Source organism: Urocitellus parryii, chromosome 2, assembly GCF_045843805.1.
Source record: "Urocitellus parryii isolate mUroPar1 chromosome 2, mUroPar1.hap1, whole genome shotgun sequence".
NCBI classification, from domain to species: Eukaryota; Metazoa; Chordata; class Mammalia; order Rodentia; family Sciuridae; genus Urocitellus; species Urocitellus parryii.
The window spans coordinates 142524607-142544468 of record NC_135532.1 but is presented as its reverse complement, the minus strand read 5'-3'; the positions used below and the strand labels follow the sequence as shown (position 1 = coordinate 142544468).

The following is a 19862-nucleotide window of genomic DNA, read 5'->3' as shown; positions in this document are numbered from 1 at the left end:
GTTTTGCTAATTTTGAGGCAGCAAAATAGAAGTTTCTAGACTTTGGCCTATAATGTCATGAAAAAAAACTCACAGTGAATGTGAACCATCTTTTGAGCAAAGCCTCATTGTTTGCATTAGCTTGATTGTATTAGTATGATTCTTGTGGACCAAGAACAGACAGCCCTTCCTGTTGGGGCTGGTTTCCTCTGTGTGAAACTTGTGCATTTGAAAGGGTTCATGCTTGCTTTAATGATTTGCTGTTGACTCTTAAAATTCTTAATGAATTTTAAATGAGACCCTGCATTTTCACTTTGCGTAAGACCCCACACATCCCTTATGTAGCCAGTTCTGCTTCCTATGCACAGTTATAAGCTCCTGCATTCCAGGGAAAAGAAAAGAAAGTTCTCACATAACAAAGTTTTCACCTATCCCCACAGTATGAAAGGATCCTGTAATCACTGTCTTGCTTGGTTTCACTTATAAGCTATGTGAATCCGAGGGAGATGCTTAACTCCTCTGAACCTCTTTGCTCTCAGCTATAAACTCGGCTGATAATATGCATTCTATCTTGGGAGGTTGTTGTTGGGGGATGTTGCAAATGGGGTAACACAGGCAAAAGAGTTCACTTAGCAAACTGGACCCTTATAGAAATGCAAAGCACCCTTTCCTTAGGTGAGGATGGGTCAGAGAGATGCTAAAGGGAAGAGAAGGGTCCAGAAGGTTTTCCAGAGGGCTCAGAGTAGTCTGGCAACTTGCCTCCACCTGCACAGTGATTAGTTCAGATATCAGCAAGGGATGATGCAGGATTAGAAGAGACAAACAGGCACACATAGAGAGAAAATGGAGACCAGGTGAGATATTACACCTGGATGGTGATGCAATGACCCAGAGCTAGCTCAGCACGTTTATTATATAATTTTTTTCACCAAAATGTTATTTGTTGAGCTGGGTGTGGTGATGTGCACCTGTAATCCCAGCGGCTTGGGATTTTGAGTTCAAAGCCAGCCTCAGCAAAAGCAAGGTGCTACACAACTCAGTAAGATCCTCTCTCTAAATATAATACAAAATAGGGCTGGGGATGTGCTCAGTGGCCGAATGCCCCTGAGTTCAATCCCCGGTACCCACTCCTTAGAAAAAAATGTTATTTGTGGGAAAGTTTCTGCAAAGCAGGCAGGCTTGAAATTCACACGCTGATGAGACATTGTGGTTCTCTTGCTATACTCAAATTCCTCTATCTCTGGGAGTCAATGTCTGAGTTTCAAGGTTAAAACAGATAACTCTGAGCTTTTGCACAGAGTGACCACAGGTGGATGTCACCATAGCAACTGGGCAATGTTAACCTGTACTTTGGCACAGGGGGATCCCAGTGCAAGTGCACCACAACCACAAGGCAATCAAACATCTTGATCCATATCATCTCTCCCCACAGTAACTGTTATGCTGTGCCTTAAACTAATCTCACACCACAGCCTAAGCAATTTCCAAAATCACAAAGTCCTGCTTAAAACCCTTCAGTGGATCCTCTTTGCCTTTAGGATGGACCAGAGTCTTGTAACCCAAACTACGGGCCCTAAAGTAATTCCCTTTATAAAAAGAATCTCAAATAAAGAATAACCTGAATAAATGGTATAAAAAGACACCCAAAAAGGTCTAGGTCATAGCTAGTCTAGCACATTTTTCCACTTGCCTTCAAGCCCCTTGAGAATGAGCACCTCAAGAGAGGCAGTCTGGTCTTGGAACAATGGCCTAGAACAATGTCTAGCATAGAGTAAATATAAAGGAGAAATTAAAGCTAGATTTGGACACAGGCAGCTGGAGGTTTTATCTTCCTCTGCTACCTCTTAGGGCTGTGACCTTGGGCAAGACCTTGGGCATTGAACCTTCATTTCCTCTCCTAGCTTTGAGGATTAACTAAAGCAATGCATGGAGGTGTCTTGCATGAGATAAGAGGCGCATGCGCAGTAGGTGAATGTGTTAGCTTTCCATCACTGGGACAAAATCAACTAAGAGGAGGAAATATTTAATGAGCTCCTGGTTTCAGAAGTTGCAGTCCATGATGACTTGACTTGAATGATTCTGGGCCTATTAGCAGAACATTAGGGCAGGGAGGGTATTGGAGAAAAATGCTCACCTCATAGTGACCTACTTCTCCAACTAGGCCCCACCTAAAGTTTCCACCACCTCCCAATAGCACCACCAGCCAGGATCAAGCCTTTATCACATTAGCCTTTGGGGGATATTCCTGATCCAAACTATAACAGTGAATCAAAAAGTTGTAGGATCTAGAGGTCAGTGTGTCAGTATCAGTGACTGCTAAAACAATATGCAATGAATAATTTCATCCATGAATAATAGATAAATGGATTATAATGCAATTAAGATTATTATTGTTGCCAGGCACAGTAGTGCATTCCTGTAATTCCAGCGGTTCAGGAAGCTGAGGCAGGAGGATCACAGTTCAAAGTTAGCCTCAGCAACTTAACAAGTCTCTAAGCAACTTACTAATACCTGTCTCTAAATAAAATATAAAAAGGGCTGGGGATGTGGCTCAGTGGCTAAGCACGCCTGGGTTCAGTCCCCAGTACAAAAGAAAGAGAAAGAGAGAGAGAGAGAGAGAGAGAGAGAGAGAGAGAGAGAGAGGAAAGAAAGAAAGAAAGAAAGAAAGAAAGAAAGAAAGAAAGAAAGAAAGAAAGAAAGAAAGAAAGAAAGAAAGAAAGAAAGAAAGAAAGAAAAGATTATTATTGTCAAATTTCTTTAACAACTAGACTGGAAACATTTTAAAAAGTAATTTGACTTCAGATTCCAATTTTGATTACTCTGCCACTTTTTGCACTTCTTTCATATGAGAATACTCTAAATCACTAACTTTAAAAAACAGAAAACAGGCTGACATTGTAGCTCGATGATAGAATGCATCATACCCAAGGATTAAATCCCCAGCACCAAAGAAATAAATTCCCTTTTCATTTTACCTTTTCTTACTCCAATTCCATTCCTTTGATTGTTTTACACTCTGAAGAGGTTATAGTTACTTTGTAGTTTATTTGTTTTGTCCAAAAGGACTATCCCTAAATAAAATTTGGGATATTACTTTGTGTTTCTAAATGGGGGTCCTCTTCTAAGGTAAACCATTTCTTCCCAGAATCTCTCCTGTGGGTCCCATTTTACCATTTTGAGAACATGGGCCTATTAATTTCTTTCAAGCATTGACATCTCATGGAAGAAAATGCATGTACAATTATGCATACTTTATTTTTCCAAAGGGTTCTTGCATCCCATGAAGTTTACCCTTGGGGATGAGTGCTGTCAAGTTAAGAACTCCTGCCCTTAGACATTAATTATTAGAAAAGCTCATATGTGTCCCTCCAACCCTTTCACCTTCCCAATGTAGTTGCACTTCAAAGGGGAAAGTTGGCACTACTGAAAGGACTCAAATTATACTAGTGGAATTGAGTTTCAGGGTCTAGTGACAAGTAAGCCTAGAAAGTCCAGGGCCAGAAAGAAGCCATTACTTATATTTTATATTTATGGAATGGTGTGTTTATTTTATTGAAATTCTCTAACACCATTGTGGTTCAGTATCCATGTGCCCCCAGCCCCCACATCAATGATATAATAGCTGGAATCCTGACAAAACAAGTTTGTAAGTCAGAATCATAAACATAAAAATGGAGATGACCCAGACGTTAACACGCTGCTGTTTTACAGGAAGAAAATTCATATTATATCAGTGAAGTGGAAGCCTATTTGACCGTCTCAAATCCAGGTTGGTACTTAGAGAATGGCTGTTCGAGCAGCCATGATACTCTGCTTCTGGTTAGCTCATTTTTCATATTGTTGAATCTGCTAATCTTTGATGCTGCTTTTTAAGAAACAAAATGAAGAAGTAGGGGACTGGGGCTAGAGTTCAGTGGCAGAGGCTTGCCTAACACATGTGAGGTCCTGCTTTCAATCCTCAGCACCACATAAAAATAACTAAATAAAATAAAGGCATGCTGTCCATCTACAACTACAAAATAATAATAATAATAATAATAATAATAATAATAATGAAGTAGCCTGCAAGAGAACTCTGGGGTAATTTGCTATCTGCATGCACTTCCTACTGACTGAGGCAGGAGGATCACAAGTTCAAAGCCAGCCTCAGCAACTTAGCGTGGCCCTAACCAACACAGTGAGACACTCTCTAAATAAAATATAGAAAGGACTGGAGATGTGGCTCAGTGGTTAAGTGCCTCTGGGTTCAATCCCCAGTACCAAAAAAAAAAAAAATCAAGAGAGAGAAAAAGAGGTTTTTATTCAAAACCAGCTCTGAGGAAGAAAGATAGAGATCTTTCTGTCTCAAAGCTCATCAGGAGAATAGAAAACTTTTTTTTTTTTGGGCGGGGTGTGGGGGTGGAGGATGGGGGGGGCAGTGTCTGGGGATTGAACCCAAGACCACTTCATCACTGAGCTCCATTCCCAGACCCCACCACCAACTTTTGAGACAGGGTCTCACTAAGTTGCTTAGGGCCTCGCCAAGTTGAAGAGACTGGCCTCAAACTTGCCATCTCCTTACTTAGGCTTCAAATTTGCTGGGATTAAAGGAGTGCCACTGCACTCAGTCACAGAAAACTATTAAAAGAGAAGGGGCACAGGAACAAAAAGCAGGAGATTTTTGTAGATTTAGCTGTGTAAATCAGAAATATGTCACAGTCTCAGATTACCTAGAGCAGTCAGGGCCAAGGGACAACCCCTCAGCCTCCATTCTCAGTATGAAAAAGTTTAGAAGTGAAAAATAACATGTAAATTTTTACTTTCAAAGGGGCTGTTTCAGTAGAGCAAATTATTCTCTACACTTGGGATCACACACTCATTCTATGAAAATAAAGAGAAGGCCAAGCTCCATTTGTTATTAGCCATTAGGGATCCCTAATTATTCCAACTGATAATTCCTGCACTCATGGAATGTACATTCTGGAAAGGGAGGGGACCCCACACGAACACATTAAATTATAGGACACTATTTGGGGCTGGTACCTTCTATGAGTAGTGGAGAGAAATGGAAAGCTGATTCTGATCAGCCTTAGGGAACCCTCAGGGGAGGAAGGCAGCTCTGAAGAGGTGAGGTTTGAGCAGATATCACCATTAAGGACTATCTGGGCCTGAGCAAGCTCTTTTCTGATGGCAGGGCAATAGATGCACAGGCTGTACCAAGCGTGCTTAAGGACCAGCAGGGCACCTCGGCACCCAAGACAGGGAACTCACAACCCACAAGGTCTGGGGGATGACCAGGCTGGAGTATGCATCGCCTGTGTGGAAAGCAAACTGAGGACTTTGGATTTATTCTAAAGTGTGAAAGAATGCCGTGGGAGGATTTGGTGTAGGAAAATGATATATCCGATTTATGTTTATAAATTCACTTTGGTTGCTGTATGGAGAATTACCCATGGGGGGGTCCTACAGTGTTCACTACTGGACCAGTCATGCTTCCAAAAAAGTCCAGTGAGTCTCCCAAAGGCCCTGGATGTTTCCCCAGAAAGCCTACTCTTAGATAACACACCTGTATTGACCCCCTTTCTCTGTGCAGACACTGGATTTTGTATCTGTTTTCTCCTTTTCAAAGTTCTACCTTTGGATTAGTTTAAACATCATTCTATTAATTAAGAAACTTACACTAAAGAAATTTGCCAAAAAAATGAAAATGTGGGGTAATATTTATTTAAAATATTTACTATATTATGTTGATATTGTTCAGGAGGATTTTGTTAATGATTATTGGTTAAATGTAGGTAAAATATCATATTGAGAACATATTTTCATGTGCATTACTCAAACCTGGTCATATAGGCTGGGGAATAAATAACATAAATTAACTGATGTTATCACTAGGCGTGGATCAAATTTTTTCCAGTGATAAGGTAGTCATCTTAAGAGTCAGGGGAAGGGAAAGTCAGACCAGAAATTAATTTAGATGCTAATGAAGGGGAAATATGATTCCAGGTCCTAATGATCAAGACTTAGCATTGGCAATAGGAGCTATAGTGACAGTGGCTGTAATGGTGCTATTAGTAGCAGCAATCAGTTGTAGTTGTAGTATTAATGCAGTCACACTTTTAGTGGAGATGGTGATAATAGACCATGGGTGTGGGGAGAGAGGGATCAGGATCAGATAATACAGTAATATGCACAAGTTTCACAGTAGATTATTTCCCACCTCCAGAAGGAAAAGAGCAAGATGCAGTCATCTGAGAAAGAAAGACTCTGTTGATCCTCTCTTCTCTGTTAGGAGTTACTCCTGGTCATATGTAGGAAACATCTAGGGCATTTGCACATAAAATGCAGACCTTAATGCCAACTTGTTAATTGATCACGTGGCTATTTCTCGATATAATGGCCCAGAAAACAAGACAGTTGGGTCCTCTGGCCAATGAGTTTTTTCCCATTCAAGAAGCCTAACTATGGACAGGAAGAAGGGTGCTTGACAAGTGTGGAATTAGAGCCAATAAAATTCATTATGTGATTAAAATCCTTAACCCCATCTACCTTGAAGTATCACCTCCCTGAAGAGGGTGCACCTGTCATAAGACAGGGCCCGTCCTTGAGCACTCTACCAAGTAGCTTGCTGGGGTGCCAAGGGCCAGCAGGGCACCAGTGTGTCCAAGAGAAGAAACATACAGCCAGTGAGGTCTGAGGGACATTCAGGCCAAGCACATAGGGCTTATGGGCAAGGCAGGCTGAGGATAGCATTCAGAAGGGAAGAAGAGACAGGCCCTGCCCTTCTCAGTTTCCATGGGTGGATGTGACATCCTCTCCTGCTGAATTCTTCCTCCTACTCTATTATGCACTCAGCCAGTGATATGCGAATACTCCACTTGCTGACTTTGCCTATCTCTGCTCTGGGTCACTAAGGGCTCATGTGACTGTGTCAGAGAGCAGTCCTCTCTTATTATTAAAATTGCTGTGGGTACCTCTTAAGCACTGACAACCATCTCCAGTGATTTAAAAGAACTGGAGGAAGCATTCCTCAAAGTTCTCACTTCAGAATCCTCAGCATTTCTGTGAGACATTTCCCCCCCTCCAGAGCCTCCCCCAAAATAAGGGTATTTTTTTCATGAGGAGAAGGTAGCAGGACCCTCAGAGAGCCACATCTGAAGAAAGTCCTTTAATGTGGCACGTGGGTCACGTTTTTCTCCCCGTCCAGCAACAACTGGGACTCAGTGGAGAAAGGCCAGAATTTTTTTATAGGTAGATTTCACTTTTTCTCTTCAGAGAAAGCTTACAAAGGCATGAAAAGTGCTGTGATGATGTTTGAGACGGTGGTTGGGCATTCCTTCAAGTGTGTGAGTGAACAGAGCATCCAGCTGTCCCCACAGCTTCAGCTGAAAACAATGAACGTCCAACTTCAAGCCTTCGACTTCGAAGGAGATCACTTTGGAAATGGTAAGTTAAAGGTTCATCAAGCCACATACATAGGCTTCACTTCCAAGTCATGTTCTGTCTGATGCTGTCTAAGGGGCAGGAATCACATGAGCTTCCTAGAATAGAAACATCCACAAAGTTCTAAGGACAGAGTTCCCCCTGGCCACTCTCTCCTCAGAACCAGATGCCTTAACTCATGCACACTCACAGCTCTCTCCCAGCAGGATGCATTCACATTGTCCAACCAAAACACATTCTCACTCATTTCAACACACACGCAATCCATCAGGAAGCACATGTGTAACCTCCCTTATACATGCTACTGAGCCCTGGGGAACTCTGGTATGTTTGGAGAACACTTTAAAGATCCTGAGAATTAGTGATTGATGCTTTCAGAATAGATTCTTTCCCACCTACGGAAGGAAAGGAGCAAAATTTGAAAAAGAAAGAAACTCTGTTGGATCCCCTCTTCTCAGTATGGGTTGTTCTACCTAACAGTGTTTCCCCATAGTTAGTTTTAGTTTCCATCTAACTTCTGCTTTGGGTTTGAACCACCACAGGCAGAGCTTGCCTGATGCTGCCCAGGAAGGAAACCAGCCCTTGGATGAGGGCCAGGAGCAGAGTAGGGTGACTTTCCAGAAAAGCCTTTTTCTCCCCACCCAGAAAGCAGGGTCACAAGTTTTCCTACTTATGATCAGAAGCTCATGAGCTTCAGTTTCTAAAATATCCCTCACAGGAGACATCAAAAATCTTATATAAGTTCTTCTGAATTATCCAATATAGGTTAAGCTAGAAGTTTAGCCATATATTAAATTTCTATAGTAAGAATCTGATTTCACATTGGGTTTCATTATAAAATCAAAGATGTGTCTAGCAGAAAACACCTCCGATGTAGTGGGAAACACTTAGCAGACTAAGGCATCAGGCCTTGCTCGCCTTGGAGCCCTGATTTCTGCAGGTTTTACAGTCAGGGTTAAATAGTAAAATTTAGAGCTCAGGTTAAATAGTAAAATTAGCAACAAACACTTTGTCAGCTGGTCTCAAAACTTCAAATGTAGGGAAAGTATTTTTTCTAAAGCACATGATGAAGGTTTGAAACCCTCCATGACTGATCATGTGAAATTAAAATGAGGCCCACACTTGCTCATCTTCCCCATCAGAACCTCTGTGAGGCTGGAAGTGAGCAGGGCTGGAGAATCAAACCTTTCAGGAACACACACCTGGCTCCTATTATCAGTGCTAAAAAGCAGATGGAGAGAAGCTCTTTTTTTTTACTTTGTTTTCCTAAAACTCACTGTTCATTGGTGAGTCCTCAAGCATGAGGCTCCGGGTCCTTCGCTCCTCGCTCCTCTCTTCCACCCTCTCACCAAACGCTCACAAAGCCCTACTGATTCTACTGCCAGAATATTCTCGTTTACCCCACCATCACTGCTGGAGCTCAACTCCATTTTCCTGGCCTTTGCTCTTCTTCAGATCTCCCTACACATGCTCAAATGGGAAGATTTATGTCATTCCTTTAACAGTTTGGGGGGGGTTATTTTTTCATTTGTTTTGTTTTTTGGTACCAGGGATTGAACCCAGGGGCACTTCACACTGAGCCACATGCCCAGCCATTTGTTTTTTATTTTGAGACAGGGTCTTGATAAGTTGCTTAGCACCTCACTAAGTTGCTGAGGCTGGCTTTGAATTTGTGATCCTCCTACCTCAGCCTCCCAAGACCCTGGGATTACAGCCGTGCGCCACCACCTGAGTAGTATTTTTTATCAGAGAATGAGAGATGGTGATCAAAAGGAGCAGGCAATTGTAAAATATGGTGCTAAAAAGACATGTGCAGGGGCTGGGGTTGCGGCTCAGTGGTAGAGTGCTTGTCTAGCATGTATGAGGCACTGGGTTCGATTCTCAGCACTGCATATAAATAAGTGAATAAAATAAAGGTCCATCAACATCTATAAAAAAAGACATATGAAAGGGCTACTGAGGTATAGAGGAAGATTCGATTGACACAGCATTGGTGGCAGACGGAGGGTGGAGTTAGGGAAATCTTGGCCAATGGTTGACATTTAAATGGACTTGAAGAACTTGGAGAGGAATCCAACAAGTACAAAAGTTCAGCCTTGTCAAAGAAAAGGTCACCCCAAACTTCACACGCTGACCTCTGCATCATACCTCTTCTCCCTAGGACTCGGGAGCCCACAAGAAGTTTACTTTTGCTCTCTTTTTACTGTTTTTACATATTTTTTGTTGTTGTTTTTAAATTTTCTGTCATCCAAGGAACACCAGGTTGTTCCAGCAGCCCCTTTAAGAAGAAAAGAGTTTGAATAGAAAACTTGGGTGCAGGAACCCGTTTCTGGAGTTGGAGGACCCAGCTCCAGGGCTCATCTGGATTGAGAGTTAGAACAGGACTCCAGTCATAACCCTCTAGACCAAACCAGTGTTGCCCAAGGTTGGATCTGCCTCCCAGCTGCATCGGAGTCCCCAGGCCCCACCTCAGCCCCACTAAATTCCATATTCCTGGGCATGGGGCCTGTAGATCTACCTTTGAATAAACTCCTTAAGCAACTACCAGCCCTACCCATTTCAGATCCACTGTATTGATCCTTTTCCTTCCTGCTTTCACCCATCTGTTGTCTGAGGCAGCAGGTGGAGGCCCAGAGCTCCATCTCTTTTTCAGTTTCCTTTTCTACCACACTGAGACAGACAGGAGCAATATCACTTCCCAGCTTTTGTGGCCAGCCTGTGACACCTGTTACTCTGACTTCAATTACAGCGGACGAATGCTTCAGTGACAGAAACAGGAGAGAGATCCCTGTGGCCGTGGGCCTGAGTATCGCAGGACTACTTGTCATATGGCTAACCGCATGCCTGGTGGCCAGAAAGAGGCCCAATAGAGGATATGAACGCATGTAAAGCCCCACCTTCTTCAAAATGTGCAGGGCGACGGCCTTGGGAATTCTGGCTTCATATTCAGCCAAAAGTGAAAGGGTTTTTTTTTTGGGGGGGGGGGGACTGGGGAGACGGGGTTCTGGGGATTGAACTCAGGGGCACTTGACCACTGAGCCACATCCTCCCAGCCCTATTTTGTATTATATTTAGAGACAGGGTCTCACTGACTTGCTCAGTGCCTCACTTTTGCCGAGGCTGGCTTTGAACTCACAATACTCCTGCCTTAGCCTCCAGACCCCTTGGATTACAGGCGTGCACCACTGCGCCCCACCATGATTGACGGCTTTCTTTGCCTGTCCCACTTTCCCAAGCTGGTTAGGAAACCCAGTTTTCCACCAGAGGGCCAGCAAAGAGCTGTCCAGAGGGCAACCCCCACCCCACTTCCTCTAGTCAGTTGAGGGAGGCTGTGCCAGCCATGCCCGAGGGCCGCCTTCCATATCTGAATAAGACAGGTCTGGTTTCAAGAATCAGGGGGCAGAAGACAGGCATGAGCACGGTGCTTGGGAGAAGAAGAAAGCCAAAATCCAGAGGGAGGATGATAGGAAAGACATTTTAAAACTGCACTGATTTTTCTTATATATTTTTAAGAATATTCTCAATATTCAGGTTGTTTTTTTTTTTTAATACTACTTTAGGAAAACCATTCCATTTCAAAATAGATTATAAAGTGACTTTAAACTCCTGGATTTTATCCAAACTCTTACTTACTCAAATTATAAATGGTCTTAATATACTATCAGTTTTTTAAAAGATATTCTATACTATTCCAATGTATTATCATTTTAAAAAATATAAACTGTCTAATATTTCACTTTTTAATGTAAAACACATATCAAAGATCTTGGCAAACAAAAGAGGTGTAATAAATATTCATTCTTCAGTTTCTTTAACTTCATTTGTTGTCAGCTTTCTTAACACTTTTTCTTTTCTGATTTGTCTTTCTTCGATGCTATTCTGTCCTTGTATATTTATTGATCTGGGCTATTTCTGGAGGAGAGCTAGGTCACGAAAAAGAGGTTGATCTACCTAGATCATGACCTTTGCCTCTTTGCAAACATTCACCAAAAAACAACTTATAAGCCAGTAAATTCCTGATTAGGAGTGATTGTTAACTGGAGGAAAACATTCTATTAATGGTTTTTTATTACACTGAGTATTTAAATATGAGAGTTGGGATTTCAGTTCAGAAAAAAAAGAGAACATAATGGACTTCCAGATGTTCTTAACTGATTTTACTAACAGGAAGTTTCTTTCTTATTTTTTCCATCTTCCAAGGGTGCCTGCCACTCCTCATTTCTAACAGGAAATTTATGAAATTCAGCAACAGCTCTGTAACTGCTGCTTATCTAGGAAATGCACTGGCTCTCTTTAGAGGTATTTTCGCTCTCTCCTCTTTCTTAGAAGTGAAGTGGTAGAGAGGGCACTCAGCTTCAAGACAGCCTGAAGAGCCTCTGAAGGCTGAAATCAGAGTGTCAGGAAATACCTGTTTCCTCCTTAAAAAGGAGATGTCGACAGAAATCTGAGACGTGAGGGCCTGGTGTTCCCCAAAGTGACTCAGGGTTAAGAGCAAGGGCTTGGCTTTGCAGAAACACACCCTCTTCCCTCTTCCTCACTCAAATAGGCGCCTGCTACAGGCTCCCTTGTGTGCAAGGTGAAGAGCACTTGAAAGATTCTAGAGAGCAGAGGGCGAGGTGTTTATTCACTGTGCCACTAACCACCCTACAGAATAACTAAAGTAAATTTAATCTTCTAGGATGTGGCAGTTTCTCCCACAGCAGATGAAAACAAAAAGCAGAATTTCACCTCAAGAGTAGCAGGAGAAGTCAGTTCATACAAATTTAAATTTTTCCTTCTAGCATCTTCAGTGAGTTCTTTTGGGTGATGGTTGCCTAAACTCCTGTTATCTATCCCCCACTACCCATACAAATTATCCTTAAAATTAATTTGAATTGACATTGCAGTAACTGCAAAGAACAAAGGCTTCATATGAATCACCAATAAGTAAGTGCTTGGATATGTTATGCACTCACAGCTCTGTCCACCTTCTGTGGGCAGAGTGGAGAGTGGAGGGGCAACTGAGTGGGGCTCCTGACCCTGCCTTCCTCTCCCCCACCATAATTATATCTATCCTAAGAAGCCTACAATGTGAGAAGAAAAATTCTGTGAATGCTTGCTTCCATTCCATTCTTGGAGGAAACAAGAGTGGTTGCTTCATCTTCTTCCTTCTCTGACCTGGGAGAGTGACAGTAGCTCTTGGAAAGACTAGGAAAAGTGAACACGGGACATATGGGAGTGAATTGGGGAGCCAGCCCCAAACCTGAGGCTATCTTAAACTCTAGCTAATTCTCAGGCTACAAAAAAAAAGAAGAAGAAGATAGAATCCAAATATGTAGCTCAAAGGGAACCACTGACTGATCTCATAGGCAATGGGGAAAAAAAAAACATAATTTGCCTAAATGGCATCATAGGAAATTGAATTTCTGGGCTACCCTGCTCAAGTATGAGCAAGAACTGCATGACCACTATGCAAAAGTACTATAACAAAACAGTCATAAGAATGTTAGAAAATTACACTGACAAAAGGGGGAAGGGTACGTTAATTTGCCAGGAATGCTATAACAAAGTACCATAGACAGGATGCCTGAAACAACAAAAATTTCTATTCTCACAGTGTTGGGGACTGGAAAGCCAAGAACAAAGTGTCAACAGTGTTGGTTCTTCTGAGGCCTCTCCCCTTGGCTGCAAGTAGTCCAGGTCTTCACAAAGAAGACCTATATATCCTTTCTTCCTTCTGTACCTATATGCCCAATGTCATCTCCTTCTAAGGACACCATTCATATTGGATTGGATTTTACTCCAATGATCTCATTTTAACTTCATTTTTTTAGAGACAGTATATCCTTATATAGTCATGCTCTGTGGTTCCAGGGTTAGGACTTCAGCCTACACATGGGAGGAGAAGACAGTTAGCCTGTGACAGAGACTAGAAATGGACACATTTGATAAAAGACAAAGAAAACTCTAGGAACAGAAAGAAATCCCTGACAATTGCTTTTTATTGAGACTTACTTGAGAAGGTGATTCTATGTAAGCAGAGTTCAAAGATGAGGTGTTAAATGAAGAAGTAAGATAAAAGGACATTTCACTTTTAAGAAAACAAATTGAATATCAAAGCAGCATCACTCTATATTATATAGAAACAGCAAGAACAGAATAGGTAGTACTGAAATATCTGAAATATCATTTTCATGGCAAGAAAGACTGAGATAATCACAGTTAATGTAGATAAAACCTCATAAATAAAGCATCCTATGGAAGATACTAAATAGAGATGCTATTCAGACCATCCAATGTAATGATACTTGATACCTCTGAGAGAGCTCAAAAATAGAATGAAGATATATTTGAAGATTCAGAAGAATTTTTGCTGAGATAAGTAATTGAAGCTGGGATTGAAAGAGCACAGTGTATCACAGAAAATAATTGATATAGAAAGTCTAGGACATATCTGAAATAAGCTATAGAACTTGTAGGGGGATAGAGAATCACTTATAAGTTGGGGAGTTAGAGTTGGCCTCAGATTTCTTCACAGTATCATTGAAAACCAATAAACAATGAACTGGTGCCTACCAAGTTCTTAGGGAAAGAAAGTGTAATCCAAAATTAATATTTAGGTATAAACGCAATCAACAGATGTCGTCAGTCTTGAATAAATCCAAAGATGCTGACAGCACCAATATAAGCCATTCTAAAGATAATGTTTGACAGTGAAATTTAGCCAGATAGGAGATGAGCCATAAGACAAACAAGGAAACAAGCAAGTAGGGCTTCAGGAATAGGAAAATCACTGACAGACACACACACACAAATGCTGTTGAACATTTTATTCATACAAATATAAAAAGTACTAACCAATTATGGATCTGGGAATATAAATATACCTTGTGGTATATGATACCATATTTGTACATGTTACTCATTACAGTATTATTTGCAATAGAAAAAGTTGGCCAAAAAAAAGGAAGGGCTAGAGATATAGCTCAGTTGGTAGAATGCTTGCCTCTCATGCAAACACTGGATTCAATCCCTAGCACCACAAAAAGAAAAAAGAAAACAACAACAACCAAAAAAAAAAAAAAAAAACAAGAATCCATCAACTGGGAACAGATTTAAAAACTAGGATATCCCCAACAAAACACAAAATACCTATAAAAACTGAGGCTGCTAGATATGGATAAGGAAAAACTATCCAAAATATACTGTTTCTTAACATATATTTTTTTTAGTTACTGATGGGCCTTTATTTATTTATTTATATGTAGTGCTGAGGATCAAACTCAATGCCTCACACGTGCTAGGCAAGTGCTCTAGCCCTGAGCCACAATTCCAGCCCCCAAAATATATTGCTAAATCAAAAAGTATGGTTCATAATACTGAGAAAAAAAGAGAAATAAAAGGATTTTTTTTCATTTTTGTTTCTATGTGCACAAATAAACATTGGAACTACATATAAGAAAATTTTTAAAAAGTAGTTATCTAATGGGGATGGGAGAAGAGGTTAAAGAGGAACTTCTCAATGCACAACATCTTGTTTTATTTTAATGTTTTAAAAAATCTGAATATATTCTATCTTCACAACACATTGTGTGTGTGTGTGTGTGTGTGTGTGCGTGTGTGTGGGTGGTGCTGGCCTTGTGCACGTGAGGCAAGCACTCTACCATATATATCTGAGCTATATCCCCAGCCCCAACACATTTTTTTAAAAATATTTTTTAGTTGTAAATGGATCTTTTGTTTTATTTATTTATTTATATGCAGTGCTGAGGATTGAACCCAGGGCCTCACACATGCCAAGCAAGTGCTCTACCACTGAGCCACAACTCTAGCCCCCACAACACATTTTTTTGAAGACTATAGGAATCATAGTTACCAAATAGAACTGAAATGTTATGAGCCTGAACAGTGATTTTTAAAAATACAATAATATAATTATTCAAAATTTGGAGTTGGACAAAAGAGATGGAAGAGAATCTATTAATATTGATCTTTAAAGATGGTATCAACAGATAATGTTTAAATTTGGAAACAGGATTTAGAAAACCCATGATTCTGATTTATTTCATAACATCAATGCATTTCATAATCATTTAATGTGTATTTCATAATCTCATTTTTGACTTTAAAGTATCCTTTATAAAACAGTACTTCCTGTGACAAATAAACATTGTCATTCAATAATTTCTCCCATTTCATCTTAGTGTTTTTGCTTCTATTAAATTCAAGTAAAATCAAAATCAAAAGATTTAGTAAAATAGCACTTGCATGATCCTATTTTGGTAAAAGTACTTTACTCATTTTTCTGCCCATCAATTCTTATAGTTTTAAAGAAAGATGCCTGAAATAGTGCTTGTTCAAGTTAACAATTATTTATGGGTGGGTAGTTTTGAGATAATAGGTTTTTACTTTTTTACTTGTACTTTTCGTAATTGTTTTAATCATTTATAGTGAGTATAGATTATTTAAAATAGAATGATTTTTATTTAAGCACGTGCATGAGCACACACACACATGCACATAGGAAGCAAATGTCTACCAAGATTTACAGTGATTCATTCAAACCAAATGTAGTGATTAGATAGCTACTTTTCTTTGTAAATTTTTCTACATTTAAATATATTTAAAAGTGTTAAACTAAATAAATCAATATAGAAAGTAAAATTTGCCCTCCACTTTCACCCCAGTCCTTTTTTCAGGTTTTTGTATATCTTTTCACATCGGATACACTGTACATTTGTTTGGGTTCTTGATATCCTTTGAAGATCTTTAGGGAACTTCTAGTTGCCACATTGAGAATTTTCACATTATATTTTGGGGTGAAGGTGCAAGGCCTTGTGCATGCTAGGCACACATACTACCACATTCTTTTTAGTGGCTACATTATATTCCATTGTATGAATATCAGTTTAAATTTCTGATAGATTCTCTTAGAGTGGTTGTATGAACATATCTCTTGTTTGTCCAGTACTGGGTATCAAACCCAGGGCTTTTCACAGGCTGGACTCATTTACCACCGCAGCCCCTGAACATATCTTTACTATGAACTCCTAGAGAGAGATTTATTAGATCAACAAGTATGTTTTTTTTTCCACTCATTTTAATTTCTTGTCAAAATTCTTTTTCTCATTTATCTTTAAGTAACTAAAGTCTCATTTACTACAAAAGGGGTTATGAAAAGCAGCATTTCTCTGCTGAACCCTTGAGAGATAAAGTGCTTTAACTACTTTTGACAGCTTCCTCTGATATTTATCTCCATAATTCTAAAAAAGTTAAAAAAATTGTATAATGATATTTCTTTTTTAAATATTGCTTTAGTTTAGATGGACATAATGCCTTTTATTTTTCTGTGATGCTATGGATCTATGGATCGAACCAGTGCCTCACAAGTGCTAGGCAAGCACTCTACCACCGAGCTGCAACCCCAGTCCTCACGATATTTCTTAATTGGTCAGTTTCCTGCTATAGCAGGTAAAGGATTTAAGGTTATACCACTATTTCTGGTTAATTACTAAAGCACGTGTTATTATAATTACATAAATATTGCCCATTGCCAATCAAATAGTGTACCACAAATACAGTTTCTTTCTTATATTAATTTTCTTTATTCTGAAATCTCCCTGACCTCTCTTGATCTTTTTTTTCTTGGACTTCAGATACATAGGAGTGGGTGAATGGTGACCATTGGTTCAGGACACAATTTGTATATGTGTGTGTGTATGTATGTGTGTGTGTATACACACACACATATATCATATTTTAGATATGTGTGTGTAAGATAAATAAGATATATCTATATATAAATGTATCTTATCTATGAGTAAGATATATAGTTCTCCACTTATTTGCTTTTTTCTCCCAAACTCTTTATCACTGAGTATTCTATCAAGTTCTCCTTAATCCCCAGGCCCTTCCATTCTTCTTCAGCCAAGATTGATTAATCTCTGACCTAACTGATAATATTTTAAATGAATCGAATAGGTACTCTCTGATGGAATAAAGAAAAAACAGTATTGACAAGTTTATAAACTTTTGTTTTCAAACTTTTTTGGTTTTGCTCTTAACTTGTCCTTTAAAAAAAATTAGTTGAAATGATACAAGAAAACCTTGGGAGTGACAAAAATGTTTTAAAAGTGGATAAACATCCCAGTTTTCAAGAGATCATCTAGAATCCTGTGACTCAAATTTTCTTTTCCATTGGCACATCCCATATTACAGGGAGCACACATGGGATTACTTCTTGGCCAATTCAGGAAATAGAGCTAACAATGATTGAATATTAATAGCTGAGGGGAAAAAAGGTTATTTTACTTAATCAACCAATAATTTCATATATTATCTGCTCACTTTATAAATGAGAGAATTTTAAAAATAAATAAATAAATAAATGAGAGAATTATAAGGGTAAATTACCTAAGATCACACAGTTAATTAATGATGTAATTAAAAACCAAGACCAGAGGCTAGGGATGTAGCTCAGTGGTAGAGCATGTGCTTGTCATGCTTAAGGTGCTGGGTGCAAACTGCGCCTGCGGATACTCACACACGAAAATCATATTTGACTCCAATGCTCATGTCCTTTCCACTTTCCTTTCTGGTCTGTCGTCACCAAACCTTACCTACTATATTGTATTTGTTTTCTCTCTTAGTGGATGAGTGTTCGTCTGACTACACAATTGTGCTTCCAGTGATTGGGGCCATCGTGATTGGCCTCTGCCTTGTGGGTATAGGTGTCTATACAATCCGCCTAAGGCGTCAGTCATCTGGATACCAGAGAATCTAATTGGTGCCCAAGGGAAATGGAATTTAGAGAATTCGTTCATCGTTTTCAGTATGTTGGGGGCTTAACTAAAGGTGTGGGTTCTTCCAATGATGTAAACCACCATCTTCCTCTAAAACCAAATTGTGATTTAAGTTCAAGCAGCACAATTTCTAAATATTTCCAAATATTTCACAATTTCTAAATATTGTTCATCTTATGACTTAGTGTTTAAGAGTATTTTCTAGCTTTCTTCAGAATATTGTAACCAAAAATAATTGAGATACCTTGAATCAACATAATGCATGTAAAGAGGGTGTGTGCCTCCATATTATAAAGTGTCCATTGTAATTAATGCTACCTGTGTTTGCATTGAGAATTTTATTTTCCCCTATATCTTTTCCACGTTAAAAAAAAAAATGCCTTTGCTTTGTCTATCAAATGGACTTTCAGTGCTTTTACCATCTGTGTTTATTTGATGTACATATGCCTTATGAGACTTATCTCCTTTTTAAGTTTAAATTTTCAAAAAGATCATCAGAACGTATCTCAGATTGTCTAGGTTTTTGATGTGAGACCAACATTAAAATCTCGATGATTGCTGTTCCAGATTTACTAAATACTACAGACAACAGAATTAAATAAGCAAGCAGCAATAACCATGGCCCTATCAAACACATGTGTCAGACACTAGGCTAAGGCATTTACACACATCTAATTTAATCCTCACAATTTACAGATTAAGAAACTCAGATTTAAGTGCTACAGATCACTTAAATACCGTGCACTTAACAAGTGGCAGAGCCAGTATTGGAATTCATGTTGGTCCAATATGAAGGTCTTTGATATTTTCATGGTACCAAGTGGCCTACAAGAATAATGAGACTAAGTGCTTCTCACACCTCCCAACCACATCTGCTCCATTTCTTCTGAAGAAATGGATGAACCCAGAATCATGAGACATTAGGGTACATGAAAGGAAGATTGCAGATAATGAAATCGTCCATTTTTAATAAAACTTCCCAGCCTCCTGAAAGAGACTGAGGAGCTCTGTAAAACATGCGCCAGTTTCCCACTCTTATTGTTTAGCTGTGTCTGTAAAGATGAAGGAAAGCAAAACACTTCTCCAAGTTCCTTTTATTCAAAAACCAAGACTGCAGACCACGGAACAATTTTTCTTTTTTGAAGGTAGATATCGCCCTCTTGTGGTAACATTCTGCTTCTGCATGTTGTAGTCATTTTATTCTGCAGTTCACTTTATTCTGCAGAGCAGCCAAAAGTAGTATTCCTGCTGGGTTTTGCTGCTAAGGAAAGGAAGAAAGTCAGAATGTTAGCAACAAAAACCACATGACCCTACCCTCATGAGCAGAGTGGCATTCAATTCAACCTAGAGAACATACTGACATTCCTGACTTGTTCCCTTGTGAATCCATAGGATCAGTAAGATCCTAACTTTTGTCTTAATGGAATATTAAGTGTATTTAAAGTTTTTGTAATAAAATTTTATTTTGAAGATTTATTCATGTTATTTATTTCTTGTAATTAGTTTTTGTGCTATTTAAATTTTTCTTTCTTCTTATTTTTTTTTAATGGGGATAAAATGCAGGGGCACTTTACCACTGAAGTACATCCTCAGTCCTTTTAATATTTTATGTTGAGACAGGGTCTCACTAAGTTGCTGAGAATCTCACTAAGTTACTAAGACTAGTCTTGAATGTGTGAT

At 39.4% G+C, this 19862-nt stretch overlaps 1 protein-coding gene across 2 annotated transcripts in view; it reads left to right on the top strand.

Moving 5' to 3' along the window:
• The window catches only part of Lamp3 (lysosomal associated membrane protein 3), a 38304-nt gene extending 18758 nt beyond the window's left edge, over positions 1-19546 (top strand). Inside the window, exons 4-6 of one of the 2 annotated variants that reach the window (XM_026382934.2) lie at positions 3691-3748; positions 7234-7404; positions 18030-19546. In XM_026382934.2, the coding sequence (XP_026238719.2) occupies positions 3691-3748; positions 7234-7404; positions 18030-18163 (363 nt within the window). In that variant the 3' untranslated portion in view covers positions 18164-19546. Of the gene's footprint in view, positions 1-3690; positions 3749-7233; positions 7405-10150; positions 10361-18029 lie in introns of those variants that run through there. The other variant, XM_026382933.2, reaches the window with a different exon arrangement.
• The last annotated feature ends 316 nt before the right edge of the window (positions 19547-19862 follow it).